We start from the raw sequence: 18,968 nt of genomic DNA, 5'->3' as shown, positions 1-18,968 counted from the left end.
ACCTTGGCATACTGGGACAATACTCTAACAAACTTCACATGTTTTTCATAGCAGTGTTATCCATCTTCTTTCTCATGAGTATTTTAAAGAAAATTACAGACATCATATCATCTTGCCTATATCCACTTCAGACATTTTTACATAAACATGTTATAATCACTTAATAAAAACATAATTTCTTAAAGTTATTTACATTCAATTTATACACCTCTTAAGATTTAATATCTATGAGTTTCACTTCCACCTTTTCAGTGCCATTTCATTGGTCGAGAGGCCAGGTAAATCTCTCTTGTATAAAAAAATCTTTATATTTAATTGCTTTTAAAATGTTTTCTATTCCTTGAATTTGTCTTGTTTTTGATGAGGTTAAAATTGATCAGTGGGTTCACATGTTGTCAAGCTGACCTTCTAACAATCAGGTTCCTACAAATCTTTCATCTAATGTTTTTAACCTCTACTAAGAATCCTGCCTAGTCCCATTAACTTCATGTGTTGCAAAATACTCTACTAAAAAAAATTACATTATCAATTTCTTTTCCACATTCATTCCTTTAAGAGTATTTCATTCTAGAATCAATTTCCTTAAGTTTAACTTGATTTAAATGGTGATGAATGTCTTCTTCATGTTCATAAACATATTCTTTAAAATCAATGCTCCTTAACAGAAAATTCACAATGGAAAGCTTTCTCACAACTATTTAGTTACATTATGAATTCGCTGATGGTAAGTAAGGTGTGAGTGTTGTCTAAATGTCTTCTTACATTCCTTACAATTGTATGGTTTCTCTCCAGAATGAATTCTCTGATATTGAATAAGTGATGAATGAAGTCTAAAGACCTTTCAACATTCCTTACATTCATAGGGTTTATCACCGGCATGAATACTCTGGTGTTGAGTAAGTTGTGAGAGCAGTCTAAATGTCTTCTCACATGCCTTACATTTATAAGTTTCTCACCAAAATGAATAGTCTGATGTTGAGTAAGTTGAGAAAATAGTCTAAATGCTTTCCCACATTCCTTACAATCATAGGGCTTCCTCCAACATGAACACCCTAATGTGATATAAGTTCTGAATAATGACGAAAGAACTTCTGACATTCTTTACATTCATAAGGTTTCTCACCAGTATGAATTCTCTGATGGAGAGTTAGATGATAGCCCACAGACCTTACAATCATAGGGTTTCTCACCAGAATGAATTCTCTGATGGCGAGTAAGTTGTTGCCTCACTCTGAAGGCTTTCCCGCAATCCTTACATTCATAGGGTTTTTCACCAGTATGAAGTTTGTGATGTATTCTAAAGCCTGTACTACACAAAAAAAGCCTGGCCACATTCTTTACATTCATAGCACTTCTCAGAAATACTAAGTCTTTGATGGCGAGTAAGGTGTGCATATTGTCTAAAGTTCTTCCCACATTCCTTACATTCATAGGGCTTTTCACCACTATGAATTCTTTGATGAAGATTAAGTTGACCTCGCACTCTAAAGGACTTCCCACATTCTTTACATTCATAGGGCTTCTCACCAATATGAATTCTCTGATGTACTCGAAGATCTGCACTACATGTAAAAATCTTTGCACATTTTTTACATTCAAGAAGTTTGTCAGGAGTATGCATTCTCTGATGTCGACTAAGGTGGGCACACTATCTAAAGGCTTTACCACAATCTTTACATTCATAGGATTTCTCACCAGTATGAATTCTCTCATGGAAAGTAAGTTGTTGGTGTACTCTAAAAGCCTTTTCACACTCCCTGCATTCATAGGGTTTCTCTCTATTAGGAATTCTCTTATACAAATGAAAAGATTTGAGTTTTCTGTAAGTGACTTTTTTCAGAGGTATTTTTTCTCTTTTGCCTAAAATATCCCCTTTGAGGACCTTTTTGTTTCTCAAACTTTTTATATTAACATTTTTTTTTCTGAAAAAGCAGTCTTCTAGGCTACAACTTCTAGTGTTTTCCATTATCTCCCATTGAGATAAATTCATTTCATAAATGTCCTTTTGCGATAACTTTTTGGATTCCAAATCTGCAAAAACAAAAGAAGATAAATGGATGCTATTTTCTTATTCTTAAAAAACAAAACAAAAAATCCCACACAAATAAATAAGCAAACAAAAAACTTTAAAATAGAAAAAAGAAAAAAGAAAGAAAATAAAGCCATTGAAGTAAATGGGCTAGAAAACTCTAAAATAAACATGTAATTTGAAGAAAGTTAGGGGGAATTAAAAATACTGGTAAGTTCAGATTATTTGGATGCAGATCAAAGTTTAAGAATCTCTACTTGAAATTTTCAATTATTACTTTTTCAATTAGAATAAAGTATAAACATCTTACCATGAATAACATGGCCTGTTTACCATAAGATATTTCAAAACACTGACTGTCCCCTTTGCTCCCAAAGTCCTATGTGATAATCTTTCCATTTCCTAGAGTTTTTTACTGGCCATCAAAATTTCTCCAAATACTGATTTAGTTTCTCCACATGTTTGGATTTCTTTATGTTAAATAAGAAAAACTATCCCTGTTGACTAATTTATAACATTTCTATCTCAGTAATTTGTTTCATGCTTAACACTTTTTCAATTTTGTTGTTATATATTCATGAATTTTCCTAGTTTTTATTCTCTTTATTTTTTTTTACTTTAAACCTTTCCAAAGACAAAATTAATCTCTCAATTATCATTGACTAACAAATCCATAGGACATAGTAAATGTCTATTTAGTTCCCATAATTAGCTAAAAGTACTGCATATATTGCCTTTCCTTTGATTTTGTAGTTTACTACAATGATTAAATATTCTTTTTCATCATTTCCTATAGCAATGGGAAACAAAAGCACATGTAAGCTATCTCAATCCTATCTAATAAAAGAGTAATATACAAATTAACCATCACTCTGCTACACCCATAAGCCACGCTCACCAGCAGATCAGGAGCAAATATGCAAATAAATCCAATGAAGATGGCTATGGCCACAGAGAGAGCAGGAAGAAGGCTTGGATTTCCCCGGCAATGGAGGAAGCCAAGCTTTCCACACACCCTGCCCAGCCCAGGCCTCTGTTTAAGGCTACAAAGTTTTAATTATAGAAGACACATAAATCCCAACAGAAATGGCGGCCACCATGGAGCAAGTGAAAGATTTGGCTCCACTCCAGGCTACAAAATTTCAATTGTAGAAGATAAATAAACTCCAAATACTAGGGCCTCTGCTTGGGTCACCAAGGGGTGTGGCAGGCCTATAAATCATCACAGGCCCCTCACCCAGGCCGCCCCACACCCTAAGGAAACCCTCACCCTGATCCACGGCATCCTTCAGGGCAAACTAGCTAGCCCACACCTGTGCACCAAGCCTCTATCTATCTAATAAAAGAGTAATATGAAAATTGACTATCACTCAACACACAAGATGGCTGCCCCCATGTGGCCAAAGATCCTGCCTCCATGTGGACACAAGATGGCCAGCAGGGGATGGCAGTTGGGAGGGACCAGGCCTGAAAGGGAGTGCATTTGGGGTCAATCAATCCTGCAGGGGAGGAGAGTTAGGGGTGACCAAGCTGGCAGAGGAGGGAAGTTGGGGGCAACAAGGCATGTGGGGAAGGGTAGTAAGGAGGAACACAGGCCTGCAGGGTAGGGCAGCTAGGGGTGATCAGGATGACAGGGGAGCAGGTAGGCATCAATCAGGCTGGCAGGGGAGTGGTTAGGGAGTGATCAGGCTGGCAGGCAGAAGCGGTTAGGGGCAAACAGGAAGGCAGGCAGGCAAGCATTTGGGATCCAGCAGTCCTGGATTATAAGAGAGATGTTTAAATGGGCATTCAGACATCCCTGGAGGGGTCTCAGATTGGAGAGGGTGTAGGCTGGACTGAGGAACCCTTTTCCCCCAACTCCCCCACTTGTATGAATTTTCTTTGTTCACCGGGCCTCTAGTCAAATATATAAATGGAAAATGGTGATGTCTTTATATGTGATTATCCTTCCAACTACCTCTCTACGTTCATTTTCAGATATCTCCACTGCAGATCATTTTCTATTTTGTATAGTCATAAATAAACTTTCTCCTGCTTTCACAACCAAGATAATGAGAGGTTCTACTTATCTCCATTTGAATTTCTATAACTAGGTACAATTGTTACAAATTTTCTCAAAATTTTTTCAATAAAGAGTTCAATACTATTTTTTTAAAAAAAGGTATTTTTAAAAACGCATAATACAGCAACATTATTTTTAATTTGCTCAAACTGGAAAGAAGTGTTCATCAACAGAAGAATTTCTAAGTAAATTATGACATATTGATACAACACAATACTGTCCAGCAATGAAAATGAATAATCTACAAGTGCACACAACATAATTCAATATCACAAACATAATAGTGATTAAACAAAACCAGACATAAAAGAATATATACTGTATGGCTGCATTTTCATAAAACCAGAAAATAGTAAAACTAATTTATGGAATTGTTATAAGTCAGGATAGTGGTTAACTTTGGTGGGAAGGAATGACTAGAAGTTAGGAGGAAAATAATGATTTTCTGTATGAATGTGATCACTTTGTAAAAATTCAGTGATTTAGGAAAAATCCTAAATCCTTAGGATTTCTGTATTTTTTTATGCATTTCCATTTCCATAAGTTTACTTTAAAAGGATATACTAGAAATATATCAAAAGGTAAAAATGATTTAAATCATGTGGCTAAAATGTGAGCAGACAGGTTAATGAATGGCACAGAAAATACTGCTAGGACATCTGTAGATGTCTTCCTTCCTTCCTCCTCCCCTACCATCTGGTCTATCTTCATCTCCCCAGTTAAGGAAGCAATACAAAATTATGGCAATTTTGTCAAAATTTTGGGGGAAAAGTCAATTCAAGGTGATAAATATGATACAAATCATATATAAAAATGAACAGTTATTAACTAAATAGTCACAACAGTAGTAAATAAGTAATCAGCTATAAAGATATAAAAAATGTTCTTAAAATCAGGTGGTAATTTCAAAGAATTTACTTTGAAACTAATCTAAAAGGAAAGTGTCAAAATCAAATTAAAATTAAAAATGGGAAGGTGTTCACAGTATAAAAGCCCATACAAGTTGACATAAGAAACATTAAAAAATAGAGAAAAAAAAATGAGGCCCTGGTCAGGTATCTCAACTGGTCAGAGCATTGCTCCACTACACCAAGGTTGCAGAATTTATCCCCAGTCAGGGTATATAAAAGAATCAACCACTAAATGTATAAGTAAGTGAAATAGCAAATTGATGTTTTTCTCTCTCTCTCCTTTCTCTCTTTAAAATCAATCAATGAATTTTTATCTATATATATAAAAGCCTAAGCAACATTTATGACTGGCTGGTAGCTATGACATGCACTGCCCCAGACCTTACTGCTGGGGCCCTGACAGCCCCGAATCTGGTTCACCCACACCCTGGAATCAGACAGGAGAAAAGAGGAGGAGGAAACCTTATTTGTCCATTAGTTAGCTGGCTGCTGGGACCAACCTCCCACAGCCCACCCCCTGGCAGGCCACTCCTCACCCCCCGCATTGGCCTGCCAAACAGAGGGACCCCACCAGTGCATGAATTTGTACACAGAGCCTCTAGTTTTTTAATAAAAAAGAAAGAAAAGGTAATGGAATAAAGGAAGTGAACAATGTATAAAATGAATAGAACAAAATGTCCATATTCACTCATTTAAAAAAAGTAGTACACATATATACCTTAATTAAAAAATGAAAGAAAAAAAAAAAACACAGAAACAAACAACAAAAACGGAGAAAGACTGTATTCTTGTTCTTTAGATCAGCAGCAGAAGAAACTTTTATTGGTGTTAGTTCTTGTGAACCCTGCCTTCTAAATACCAAGATTTATTTATCATTTATAATCAGCTCAGCTCGTGGGAAAATAACCCACTGCACCAGGGTTCTGTTCCAAGATGCCTGTTCAATAAATAATTGAGCACTTAAAAAAAATAGAACAAGTTATAAAACTTACACTTTAAAAAAATGCACGTTTTGATGAAAAACATACAAAACATTCCCAGAGTACATTATATGTACCTGAGATTCTCATATATGTCCTCCTCAACTTAAGTGACATGCCAGATCAAGATCTTGGCATGTTGACAATTCTTATATAGGAGACTAGTCTATAGAATAAACAGTTGAGCTGTAAACTTAACAAAAAAAACCAGCCACGTTTGTTCCCATATTTGTTTATGCCAGTTTTTATCCCTACAAGCAGTTTTCCATGAAAACCAAGTTGATTATTTTGAAAGCCCAGGCTATAAATGAAAGTTACATTGCTATCAAAGTAGGCATGACTGCAAAAATAGTAAAGATTAATGGGAAACAAAAAAATCAAAGGATTCTGCACTCAGACTGCTTCACTTAAAAAATTGAAAGTGCAAATAATATCTTAAATAAATTGAAAGTGCAAATAATATCTAATGCATTATACATTAATCTATTCAAGAGAGAATGTACTGAACCTATATTGAAACAAAAGGTTGGCATCAAAAGACAGGCCCATGGCCTTAGCTGATTTCACTCATTGGATAGAGCATTGGCCTGTAGACTGAAGGGTCCCTAGGTTTGATTCCATTTAAGGTCATATACCTGGGTTGCAGGCTCTGTCCTCTGGGTGGAGAGGGCAGGAGGCAGCCGATCAATGAATCTCTCTCATCATTGATGTTTCTAACTCTCTCTCCCTCTCCTTCTTCTTCTTCTCTCTCTCTCTCTCTCTCTCTCTCTCTCTCTCTCTCTCTATATATATATATATATATATATATATTTATTATTTATTTATATTATATATTATTTTTAAATATATATATTATTTATATAAAAATATATATTATATATTATTTATATATTATATATATTATTTTAAAATATATATTATTTATATGTATTATATATATATTATTTTATATATATTATATATGTTATTTATATATTTATATTATTTATGTATATATTATATATCATATATATTATATATGTTACATATTATATATATTATTATATATATATATTATTTTATATATATATTTTATATATATATATATATATATATATATATATATATATATATAATTTTTTAAACGCCCATGGTAGGAAATTTTAATATTCTAACTTTCAAGATACATGTAAAATATTAAACAATTTAAAATTAATAAACCAATTACTAGTTTGGATCCTACAGAATCAAGGGCTTAAGTGAAAGCAAAATATTTGTTTATCTTAGAACTTAGATCAATATAAAAGGAGAAATGTTATTTCTATTTGCAGGGTATCAGCTTTAATTAATAAGAAAATGAGACGCAAACTATTTGGTCATAAAATTAATGTTTCCTGAGGTATGATATCTTTAATAATTTTTTTCTGATACAATTTAGTATGGAATAAAAAATATTTATGACAGAGGCGTTTTAATCACATTAACACTAGGGTTAATGCATCAAGAGTTCTGTAAACATTAAAACCTTATGTCCACAGAATTTTACTTCTGAGGATCAATACTGATCAAATATTAAACAGTCCATACTGAATTACAATAAAATACTAAATAATCTTCACATTCTGCTGGTTATCTTGCTGCTTATTTCACCAAGGAATTAGAAGCAATTGAAAGAAAAATATAGTTCTCTTCACCATATTATCCAACCAATTTATGTCCATATCCTTACCAAAGGCATAATTTCCTTCATAAATTAGCTCCTACTTTTTCCCATCTACTAAAGGTCATTGCTTACAAAATTATCCTTTTTTTTAATACTCCTCTAATTTTCCTCTCCTTTAAATCATTCCCTTCAGCCTATAAATGTGTTCTAAAATTGCACAACTTAAAAAAAATGCATTTCCTGTATCCCATGCATGCTTTTATGGCAAAGTTCTCTGACTTGTGCATACTTATTTTCACTACTGCCATACCTCTCATTTCTCTTTTCTTTTGTCTTCCAATAACTTTAAAAGAAAACTTTATTACAGGAGCATTACTAATATACACAAAAATGTATAATAAATGTCCATGTATCTATGACCCAACCTCATCAACCCAAGCCCAATTCTAGCTTATTTTGTTCACATTATTTAAAGCAAATTCCATATAAAAAGTATTTTTGTACTTCTTTAGAAATTTATCTCTAAAAGGATTTTAAAAAACATAATCATAATATCAGTATCCAAAACTAAATAATGAACAATTTTTAATATCATCAGAAATCAGTCAAGTCAGCATGGCTCAGTGATTGAGCATTGACCTAGGAACCAGGAGGCCTACGTAACGGACTTGATCCCCAGTGTGGGGTGTACAGGAGGCAGCCAATTGGTGATTCTCTCTCATCATTGATGTTTCTATCTCTCTCTCCCTCTCTGAAACCAATTTTTTAAAAATCATAGTTTCAACAAGGTACAGCCCTGGCCAGTGTGGCTCAGTTGATTGGAGTGTCATCCTATCTTCAATATATACCAAAAGATGGTGGGTTTAATTTCAGATCTGGGCACATACCTAGGTTGTATGAACTGGAGGCAATCAATGTTTTTCTATCATATCATCAATGCTTCTCTCTCTCTTTCCCCTTCTTCCTCTCTCTAAAATCAGTAAGAGAAAATAATAAGACTAGCTACAGCAGTAATGAAACCAGATTTCTTTAACAATGGGCATGATAGGGAGGATCTTATAATCTGATAGAGCACCTGAATTAATGTGAAAGATAATCATATAAATTTGAAATCCTAGAATACACACACATATATATAGGAATAGAGAGTTAAGTTTTCTTATATGGGAATAGAGGGTTATGTTTTTATTCTTTTCTAAGTATCATTTCTCAGGCCGATGCACCTGCATACACCCTTTGACACTAAACAAAGTGATTGAAGTGATTCAGCTGCAAACAATGTATACTGTATCCAGCAAGCAAGCAGAACCGTTAAGCATGATCAGGTTGATCCTATTAGGAGCCAAGACATCATCTCATTGCCTGACAACCAAGAACAACAGTTGAATTCTTCTGACCCCCAGGACTGAATGCAATTGCATTCTGTTCCCAACCTCAGGCCAGTCTATTTTTCCTATATAATCCTGTCCCCTGCACCTTGCTGTAAGACAGGTTTTCGATACCTGTAAGCTCCTTGTCTTCTTAGGTGGCTGACCTTCTCAGTAAACTCTTTACATGATTCAACCCTGCCTTCATTATTAGACATTGTGACAGGCAGCCCGAGTCAACCTGGTGGTGGTGGTGGTGATGTCCTGGTAACAGTTTTACTGTGTCTAAGAATTTATAATAGTGGCCATTAAAGAGAGGCAATTATACAAAAGGCAAAGAAAGATATAAAGATCATTAAATTATGGGGGAATTTAAGTTGCTATTTCACAGCTTAATAGCTAAAGGTGCCTATTTCAAAACCACAAAGTTATTCAGCCAATTTTAAAGGCAGCCCTAAAATCCAGTCCTGTTAAGTTCTAAATTATTTGATACAGATAAACTTACCCACTGACACCAAGTTGCTATAGTCCTCTAATATCACATCTCTATACAAATTCCTCTTATATGAGTTCAGGCATTTCTACTCTTCTTGAGAAAATTCTACAGCCACATCTCTGAATATCACCAAATCCTGAAATTACAAATTCAAATGTATTATTTATAAATTTATTTCTGAAAAGAGCCAATACTTTAAGGTTTGCATGCCACATATGGTCTCTGTTGTATTTCCTTCCATTTTTTTCTTCATTGAAAAAATTATTTCAAGATGTAATTTAGCACAATCTAGTTCACAAGCTATAATTGCCCATCAATGCAATAGATAAAACTGCCTCTGTACTGTGGAATACCTATTTTTATATCTGTTCAGGTAATTATAAGAATTTCCCAATTAATTAAATGCTCATAAGAACATTTGTTGCAATGTGCCTAAAAAAATTCTCAATAAGTGTGATTTACTCTAACCTCCTTTCCTTTAAGGATTTGAGAAAAAAATTGATGGAATTCTTTTCCCCAAATGAACCATAATATCTATTTTTTTTAAAGTAGGGTTTACATAAATGAATATCTTCCAGACCTAACTTCATCATTATGTTCTATCATTAGCATTTTTCCTAATTATAACAAATCCTTTATTGAAGAATTTTTCATATACAATAGTCAATTTTATATATATCTTAGACTTAGTGAATACACAAAATCTCTAATACTGCAATGTCCAATATGCTAGCTTAGACACATATGGTTGATGAACACTTGAATTGTGGCTAGTCCAGATTTAGATGTGCTGTAAGTATAAAATGCACACCAGATACTGATGGCTTTCAAATTAAAAAGGAATTGTAAAATACCTCAATAATTTTATGTTGATTACACTTTGAAATGATGCTATTTATATTTTGGCTATATTGGGTTAAACAAAACATTAAAATTGCACATTTCCTTTTACTTTTTAAAAATGTGACTACTAAAAAGTTCATTATGTAAATGCCTTGCATATTACTCTATACTTTTAATGAGACTGACATGCTGCCTAGTGCATAAAAAAGGCTCTATCATTCTATAGAACATTCAATGTGTGACTACAAGAAAATTTTAAATCACGTATGTGGCTCACATTATAATTTTTTTAGTAGTAGGACTCTAAAGTGTTCTCTAGTCCTAAGAGTCTCAGATCAAATATCTCCCTGTAGAGACCTCATTTCTGCTTACCTCTTCTCTAAGAAAAGACCAAACACACAGCAGATACTAAATAATTTGGCAGTAGGGAGGGACCAGACCTACAAGGGAGGGCAGTTTGGTGCAATCAAACCTGCAGGAGAGGGCAGTTAGGGGTCACCAGGCCAACAGAGGAAGAAAGTTGGGGGTAAACCGGCTGGCAGGGGAGCAATTAGATATTAATCAGGCTGGCAGGGCAGTGGTTAGGGGATGATCAGACTGGCAGGCAGAAGTGGTTGGGGCAATCAGGAAGGCAGGTAAGCAGTTGGGAGCCAGCAGTTGGGTCCCAGATTGGATAGGGTGCAGGCTGTGTTGAGGGACTGCCCCCCCATGCACGAATTTCATGCACCAGGGCTCTAGTTTAGAATAATTGTGCTGTCTAGATTCTGGGATCACTGAGTCAACAGGAATGCACTATCTGTAGCTACTAAGGCAATTTAGGGTAATTGTGCTGTCCTGGTTCCCAGAGGAATGTAGAGTGCTTCAAAGACCAGTGAGATCACAATCACTGAGATATTCAACTATCATCAATGGACTATTGGGATAGCATACATAAGTTCAGAAAATCAAAATAACTTTTAAATGAGTACAGAACCCAAAACAGCAAGGTTAAAATATTAAACAGCAATTTTTCCCAAGTATGGTTGCTACCATATTTCAACCTGAAGGCCTGTGTGGTGACCTTACACATTCAGAGACATAAAGTAACCACAGAAAATGATCTGAAATTGAAAAAAAAAATTAACTGAGAGCAGTTTATGGTGGGTAGGCATGTCCTAGACTGGCATCTTCCTTGACAAATGTCTTTTTTTTTTTTTTTTTTACCTTAACTGAGCCAATTCATTGTCTTTTTGCATCTATTAAACATACCTTTGGAATGTCAAAGTAATTTTCCTTTTTCAGATCCCTCAAAGCACAGGCACTGCTCAGGGGAGACAACAAATCCCCTCATTATTAATAGGTTAATTAACTATTAACTATCTTATAACCACCTATGTAAAATATATAAAGATGTGTCTAACATTATACATTTTATGCAATCGCATAGGTTTCCTCCCTTTGCTTTCTTCCACCTCCCTAATCTATCACCAATGGGTTTCATGTAACCCACGATGCCTCCTATCTTGATTGTAATATATAAAATAAGTTGCAAAACTGCCATTTCCCAAGTATTATCTCAATCCAGTAGGATTTTGCTTCTAGGCAGTTGTCAGTTTGGCTTAAACTCACAAAAATTCTTCACAGTTTTGAATGTTTCTTACATTTGTTATATTGCAATTCAGAGAGTCCAATAGACGATATCACAGCCGAGGAGGAAATGGCTGCCCAGGTCCAGGGCTCAGGTATGACTAAGCATCAGCTTCGCTGCCACTCCTCCTGAACACTTTCCTCTCTCCAGCCCCTCCCCAGACTCCAGAAGTCCACACCTTTTCCTGCACTTCAACCATAGTACTTGGCTGGACAGGGTTCCCTGACCAAGCAGCCCACACTGCAGTGGAGACCTCTCCCAGGGCTATGGGCTCAAATGGAAAACTACTCCATCTTGCAAGGAACAGTGTATCTTATCTGAGGCCTGAAAAACCCACAACAGTGGAGATCACTGAACAGCTGAAACACCCCAATTGGCGAAAACACGAGGATTCACGGTAGTTCTTCAATCACCCACAGAAAAAAGAGAGAGAACTATTGTACATAACCAGACAACCTGAAAAGAGAGACAATGGGGAGACAAAGAAATAGCTCGCACATGAAAGAAAAGCAGGCATCACCAGAAAAGGAAGTAAACGAATTAAGAGCCAAGCAACCTATAAGAGCAAGAATTCAGAGAAATTATCATAAGATGGAAAAAAGAATGGAAGATAAATTTGACAATATGAGTAAGAACCAGGAGGAAATGAAGAAGAACTAAGAAGAAATGAACATGAACCAAGAAGAAATGAAAAATTACATCGCTACTATGAAGAACTCAATAGAAAGCATCTCAAGAGTAGACTAGAAGAAGCAGAGGACCGAATCAGTGAGCTACAAGACAAGATGGGGAAAAATACCCAATTAGAGCAGCTTCTAGAAAAAAAAAAATTCAAAAGCAGGAGGACAGACTACTGGAACTTTGGGACAATACAAAACAAAACAATATTAGAATAATAGGGGTTCCAGACGGAAATTAAACTGAAGAAGGCATAGAAAAAAAATGTTTGAAGAAATAATGACAGAAATCTTTCCTGATATATAATAGAGAAGAAAAAAACCCACACAAATCCAAAATGCTCACAGAGACCCAAGCAAAATGAATCCCCAAAGACTGACGCCAAGGCACATTATAATTAAATTGGCAAACACCAACCAAAAAGTAAGAATCTTAAAAGCAGCCAGAGATAAAGAGAAAGTCACAAATAAAGGAACCCCCATCAGATTAGCAACTGATTTCTAAACAGAAACTCATCAGGCCAGAAAGGAATGGGATGAAATATACAAAGTCATGCAAAGGAAGGGTCTGAATCCAAGAATATTGTACCCAGCAAGGCTATAAATCAAAATTGAAGGTAAAATCCTGGGCTTGACAGACAAAAAAAAAAAAGACTAAAGGAATTAATCACCACCAAACCACCAATGCTAAAAATGATAAAGGGTCTACTGAAAAAATAAAGAAATAGGAAGCTAAGAAGGAACACAGGGGTATAGAAAAAATCACGTCAAATAAGTACCTGTCAATAAGAACTGTAAAGGTAAATGGATTAAATGCTCCAATGAAAAGACATATTATAGTGATGGATTGGATAAGAAAACAAGACCTATTTATCTGTTGTCTACAAGAAACCCACTTCAGAAAAAAAGGCACATACAGATTAAGAGTGAAGGAATGGAAAAAGGTTTTCCAGGCGAATAGAAATGAAAAAAAACAAACAAAAAAAAAGCTGGGGTAGCAATACTTATATCTGACAAATTAGATCTCAAAGTGAAGGACATAACAAGAGATAATGAAGGCCACTTCATAATACTATTGTAAAAGGAACAATCCAACAAGAAGGAATAACCCTGGTAAACATATATGCACCCAATACAGGAGCACCTGAATACATTTAAAAAAAAAAAAAAAAACCTCCTGGAGAATAATAAGGGAGAGACTAATAGCAATAGAATCATAGTAGGAGATTTTAATACACCACTATCACCTTTGGACAAATCACCTAAACAGAAAATCAGAAAAGAAACATCAATCCTAAATCACTCACTAGACTGGATGGAATTAATCGACATCTTCAGAACATTCCACCCCAAAATCACAGAATATACATTCTTCTCAAGTGCACATGGGACATTCTCAAAGATAGACCACATGGTGTGACATAGGCAAAGTCTCTTCAAATTCAAGAAGATAGAAATCATATCAAGCATCTTCTCGAATCATAGTGGCATGAAACTGGAAAATAACTACAATAAAAATAATCCAAAGAAATCAAACACATGGAGACTAAACAGCATGCTATTAAACAAGGACTGGGTTACCAGAGAAATCAAGGAAGAAATAAAAAAACATCCTGGCAACAAATGACAATGAAAACACAACAACCTAAAATCTAAGGGACACAGCAAAACTAATCTTGAGAAGGAAGTTCATAGCTCTACAAGCCTAGTGCAAAAAACAAGAAAAAAAATGGTAATATATTACCTAACTCTACAACTCAAAGAGTTAGAAAAAGAGCAACAAGAAAAGCCCAGTGTAAGCAAAAGAAAGGAAATAATAAAAATCAGAGTGGAGATAAACAAAATAGAGACCAAAGAAATAATACAAAAGATCAACAAAACCAAGAGCTGGTTCTTTGAAAGGATAAACAAGATTGATGAACCTCTGGCCAGGCTAACCAAGAAGCAAAGAGAGAGGACCCAAATAAACAAAATCAGAAATGAAAGAGGTAAAATAACAACAGACCCCAAAGAAATACAAAGGATTGTTACAAAATACTACAAACAGCTCTACTCCAAAAAAAAAACCTGGACAACCTGGAGGAAATGGAAATATACCTAGAAAAATACAAACTGCCAAAACTCAATCAGGAAGAATCTAAAAATCTCAAAAGACCAGTGACTTCGGAAGAAATTGAAACACTCATCAAAAACGCTTCCAGCAAACAAAAACCCAGGGCCAGATGGCTTCACAGGAGAGTTTTACTAAACATTCAAGGAAGAATTAAAACCTATTCTCCTCAGACTATTCCAAAAAATTCAAGACGAAAGAACACTTCCAAACTCCTTCTATGAAGCCAGCATTACCCTAATACCAAAACCAGATAAAGACAACTCAATGAAAGAGAATTACACGCCAATATCCTTCATGAACATAGATGTCAAACTCATCAACAAAATTCTAGCAAATTGGCTCCAGCAGAACATCAGAAAGATCATACACCATGACCAAGTAGGATTTATTCTGGGAATGCAAGGATGGTACAACATTCGCAAATCAATAAACATGATACATCACATAAACAAATTGAGAGATAAAAATCATATAGTCATATCAATTGATGCAGAAAAAGCATTTGATAAAATCCAACACCCTTTTCTGATAAACACTCTCAACAAGGTGGGAATAAAAGAATCATAACTCAACATAATAAAAGCTATATATAGTACACCCACAGCCAACATCATACTCAATGGGCAAAAACTAAAACCATTTCCTCTAAGAACAGGAACAAGACAGTGATGCCCACTCTCACCAATCCTGTTTCACATACTACTGGAAGTACTAACCATTGCAATTAGACAAGAAGAAAAAATGAAAGGCATCCAAATTGGAAAAGAAGAAGTGAAATTATCCTTATTTGCAGATGACATGATATTGTACATCAAAAACCCAAAGACTCCATCAAAACACTAATAGACTTGATACATGATTTTGGCAATGTAGCAAGGTACAAAATTAACGCCAAGAAATCTATGGCATTTCTATATACCAATAGTGAACTTACAGAAACAGAGACTAAAAAAGCAATCCCATTCACCATTGCATCAAAAAAATTAAGATACCTAAGAATAAACTTTACTAAAGAGGTAAAAGACTTATACTCAGAAAACTACAGGACACTGAAAAAAAGAGATAGAGGAAGATGTAAACAGATGGAAGAACATACCATGTTCATGGATTGGTAGAATCAACATCATCAAAATGTCCATACTTCCCAAAGCAATTTATAGGTTCAATGCACACCCCATTAAAATACCAATGGCATATTTCACAGACCTAGAAAGAACTCTCCAAAAATTCATCTGGAACAAAAAAAGACCCCAAATAGCCACAGCAATCCTGAGAAAGAAGAGTAAAGTAGGAAGGATTTCAATACCAGATTTCAAGCTGTATTACAAAGCCATTTTCTCAAAACAGCTTGGTACTGGCACAAGAACAGACATATAGATCTATGGAATAGAATAGAGAATCTGGATATCGACCAAAACCTCTATACTCAATTAATATTTGACAAAGGAGGCACAAGCATAAAATGGAGTCAAGACAGCCTCTTCAATAAATGGTGTTGGGAAAATTGTAATGATACATGCAAAAAAATGAAACTAGATCACCAACTTACACCATACACAAAAATTGACTCAAAATGGATACAGGACTTAAACATCAGACGGGAAACCATAAAAATACTAGAGGCATCCACAGGTAGCAAAATCTCTGACATATGCAGAAAGAACTTCTTCATTGATACTGCCTCTAGGGCAATGGAAGCTAAAGAGAAAATAAACAAATGGGACTACATCAAAATAAAAAGCTTTTTTACAGGAAAAGAAACCATCAACAAAACAACAAGAAACCCCACTGTATGGGAGAACATATTTGCAAATGTCATCACTGATAAAGGTTTATCTCCAACATCTACAGACAGCTCATCCAACTAAATAAAAGGAAAATAAATGAGCCAATTAATAAATGGGTAATGGACCTAAATAGAATCTTCCCAAAAGAAGACAGAAGGAAGGCCAAGAGGCACATGAAAACATGCTCAAAGTCACTAATTATCTGAGAGATGCAAATCAAAACAACAATGCAGTACCATCTCACACCTGTCAGAATGGCTATCATCAACAAATCAACAAACCACAAGTGTTGGCGAGGTTGTGGAGAAAAAGGATCCCTGGTGCACTGCTGGTGGGAATGCAGTCTGGTGCAACCTCTGTGGAGAACAGTATGGAATTTCCTCAAAAAACTGAAAATGGAACTCCCATTTGACCCAATGATCCCACTCCTAGGAATATATCCTAAGAAACTAAAAACACCAGTCAAAAAGGATATATGCACCCCTATGTTCATAGCAGCACAATCTACAATAGCTAGGATTTGGAAACAGCCTAGGTGCCCATCAGCAGATGATTGGATCAAAAAACTATAGTACATCAAAAAGAAGGAATTATTATCATTTGCAGCAAAATGGATGGAATTGGAGAGCATTATGCTGAGTGAAATAAGCCAGTCAATGAAAGAAAAAAACAACATGATCTCACTCATTTATGGATAATAAAGAACATTATAAACTGATGAACAAAAAGGTAGATACAGAGATAGTAAAGCAACAAACAGACTGTCAAATTATAGAGTGGAAGATAGGGAGATAAAGGGGAGAAAAGAGATCAACCGAAGGTCTTGTATATATGCATATAAGCATAACCAATGGACAAAAGTCTCTGGGGAGGGAGGGCTTGTATGGGAGTGAGGATGGGGGGTGCGCAATTGCAAAATATGTACGCATATAATACCTTAATTTAAAAAAAAGAAGAAGAAGAAGAAGATAGCACAGCCAGAGGGTCGAATTTTGGAGCCTTTATTTCAAAGCAGATGGCAACCTCAAAGGGCTATCGCCACTCCAAACTTTGAAGTCCTGAAATAAAATTAAGGGTAAGCTTATAAAGGCAAAAAGAGGGGGGGAAACTTTAGGATTGGTGCTGTGAAACCCCATCTCAAGGCCTGGCCTGGCGCCAGCCCTGACAACTCTGTCTGGTAGTATTATAGTTTATGGCCTTTCCAATATGGTAACAATGAGTAAGCAAACAGATCCTGCAAGATAGATGGTTTAAGAGAGAGCAGTGACCAGAATGTACACCAGAATTGAGGGAGGAGGAGTGGGAAGAGGAACACATTTGTAATAATCTGAACAATAAAGCTTTATTAAAATAATAAAATAAAATAAAATAAAATAAAATAAAATAAAATAAAATAAAATAAAATAAAAAGAATGTACACCAGATTTCTGTCACAGGCTCAGATTTCTGTCACAGGCTCAGATTTCCAGCCCCCTCGCCTCTCACCTTTATTTTCCCATTAATCAAGCAAGCATATTTACAGAAACTAGAAATAGCATAGTTACTTATCTGGTTTAATTATATCCTGGAATTAATATGTCAATGGACCATCTGTGCCTGAAAGGCAATCCTAACAAAAATTTATGGGAAAAAATGGAATGCCTATAGTTCAGATAGAGGACAAGGGGACAGAACAGAGTCAGTTCTTTCAAGGTCCATTTTTCAGTTGACATAACAATTAGAGGTGATGAAAATGCTGATAGTTATAATCATTCCACTCCACAATGTATGCATACATCAAAACATGTTTTACAACCTAAATACATATAATTTTTAATTTGTCGACAAAAACAAACTGTGGGTGAAAAAATAAGGCAACTTCACAGGATGTTCCAATCATAAATTTCTAACTGGGTATGTCAAGCCCCAGATCTATAACTACACACACACACACACACACACACACACACACACACACATTATTGATTTTCGAGAAGGAGGGAGAGGGAGAGATAGAAACATAAATTATGAGAGAGAAACATCCATTGGGAGAAAGAGATAGAAACATAAATTATGAGAGAGAAACATCCAAAACATGCATGCCTCACACCAGGGATTGGGACCTCAACCCAGGCATGTGCCCTGACCCAGAATTGAACCATGACCTCCTGGTTCATACATAGGTCGATGCTCAACCACTGCCATGCCAGGAGGGAAAACTTCTTTAATAAATGGTTTATCTTTTCTTTAAGCAAGCCCTGTCCATTGTTTGTGCTTCTAGGTTGACACACCTTTGAAATAAACATAACCACCTTCAGGAGGGCACATAACTGTATTAAAACACCCTATAATTCAATCCTGCCTTGCTTTTTCCCATGTCCATGTAATCCCCCTTAAATTCCCTCCTTAATTTCATATACATAAGAGAAGCTGCAAAACCAATAATCTCTGGAGC

At 35.3% G+C, this 18,968-nt stretch overlaps 1 protein-coding gene across 1 annotated transcript; it reads right to left on the bottom strand.

Moving 5' to 3' along the window:
* Positions 1-650: 650 nt before the first annotated feature.
* Positions 651-2,049, bottom strand: LOC118702427 (putative zinc finger protein 826). Its single transcript, XM_036408329.2, has one exon. It carries the CDS (start codon positions 1,765-1,767, stop codon positions 1,120-1,122), a length of 648 nt encoding a protein of 215 aa, XP_036264222.1. The 5' UTR covers positions 1,768-2,049; the 3' UTR covers positions 651-1,119.
* Between the last annotated feature and the right edge of the window lie 16,919 nt (positions 2,050-18,968).

Source organism: Pipistrellus kuhlii, unplaced genomic scaffold (assembly GCF_014108245.1).
Source record: "Pipistrellus kuhlii isolate mPipKuh1 unplaced genomic scaffold, mPipKuh1.p scaffold_m20_p_38, whole genome shotgun sequence".
In the NCBI taxonomy this organism is placed as follows: Eukaryota; Metazoa; Chordata; class Mammalia; order Chiroptera; family Vespertilionidae; genus Pipistrellus; species Pipistrellus kuhlii.
The sequence above is the reverse complement of the archived record's forward strand: the minus strand, read 5'-3'. Positions and strand labels throughout refer to the sequence as shown.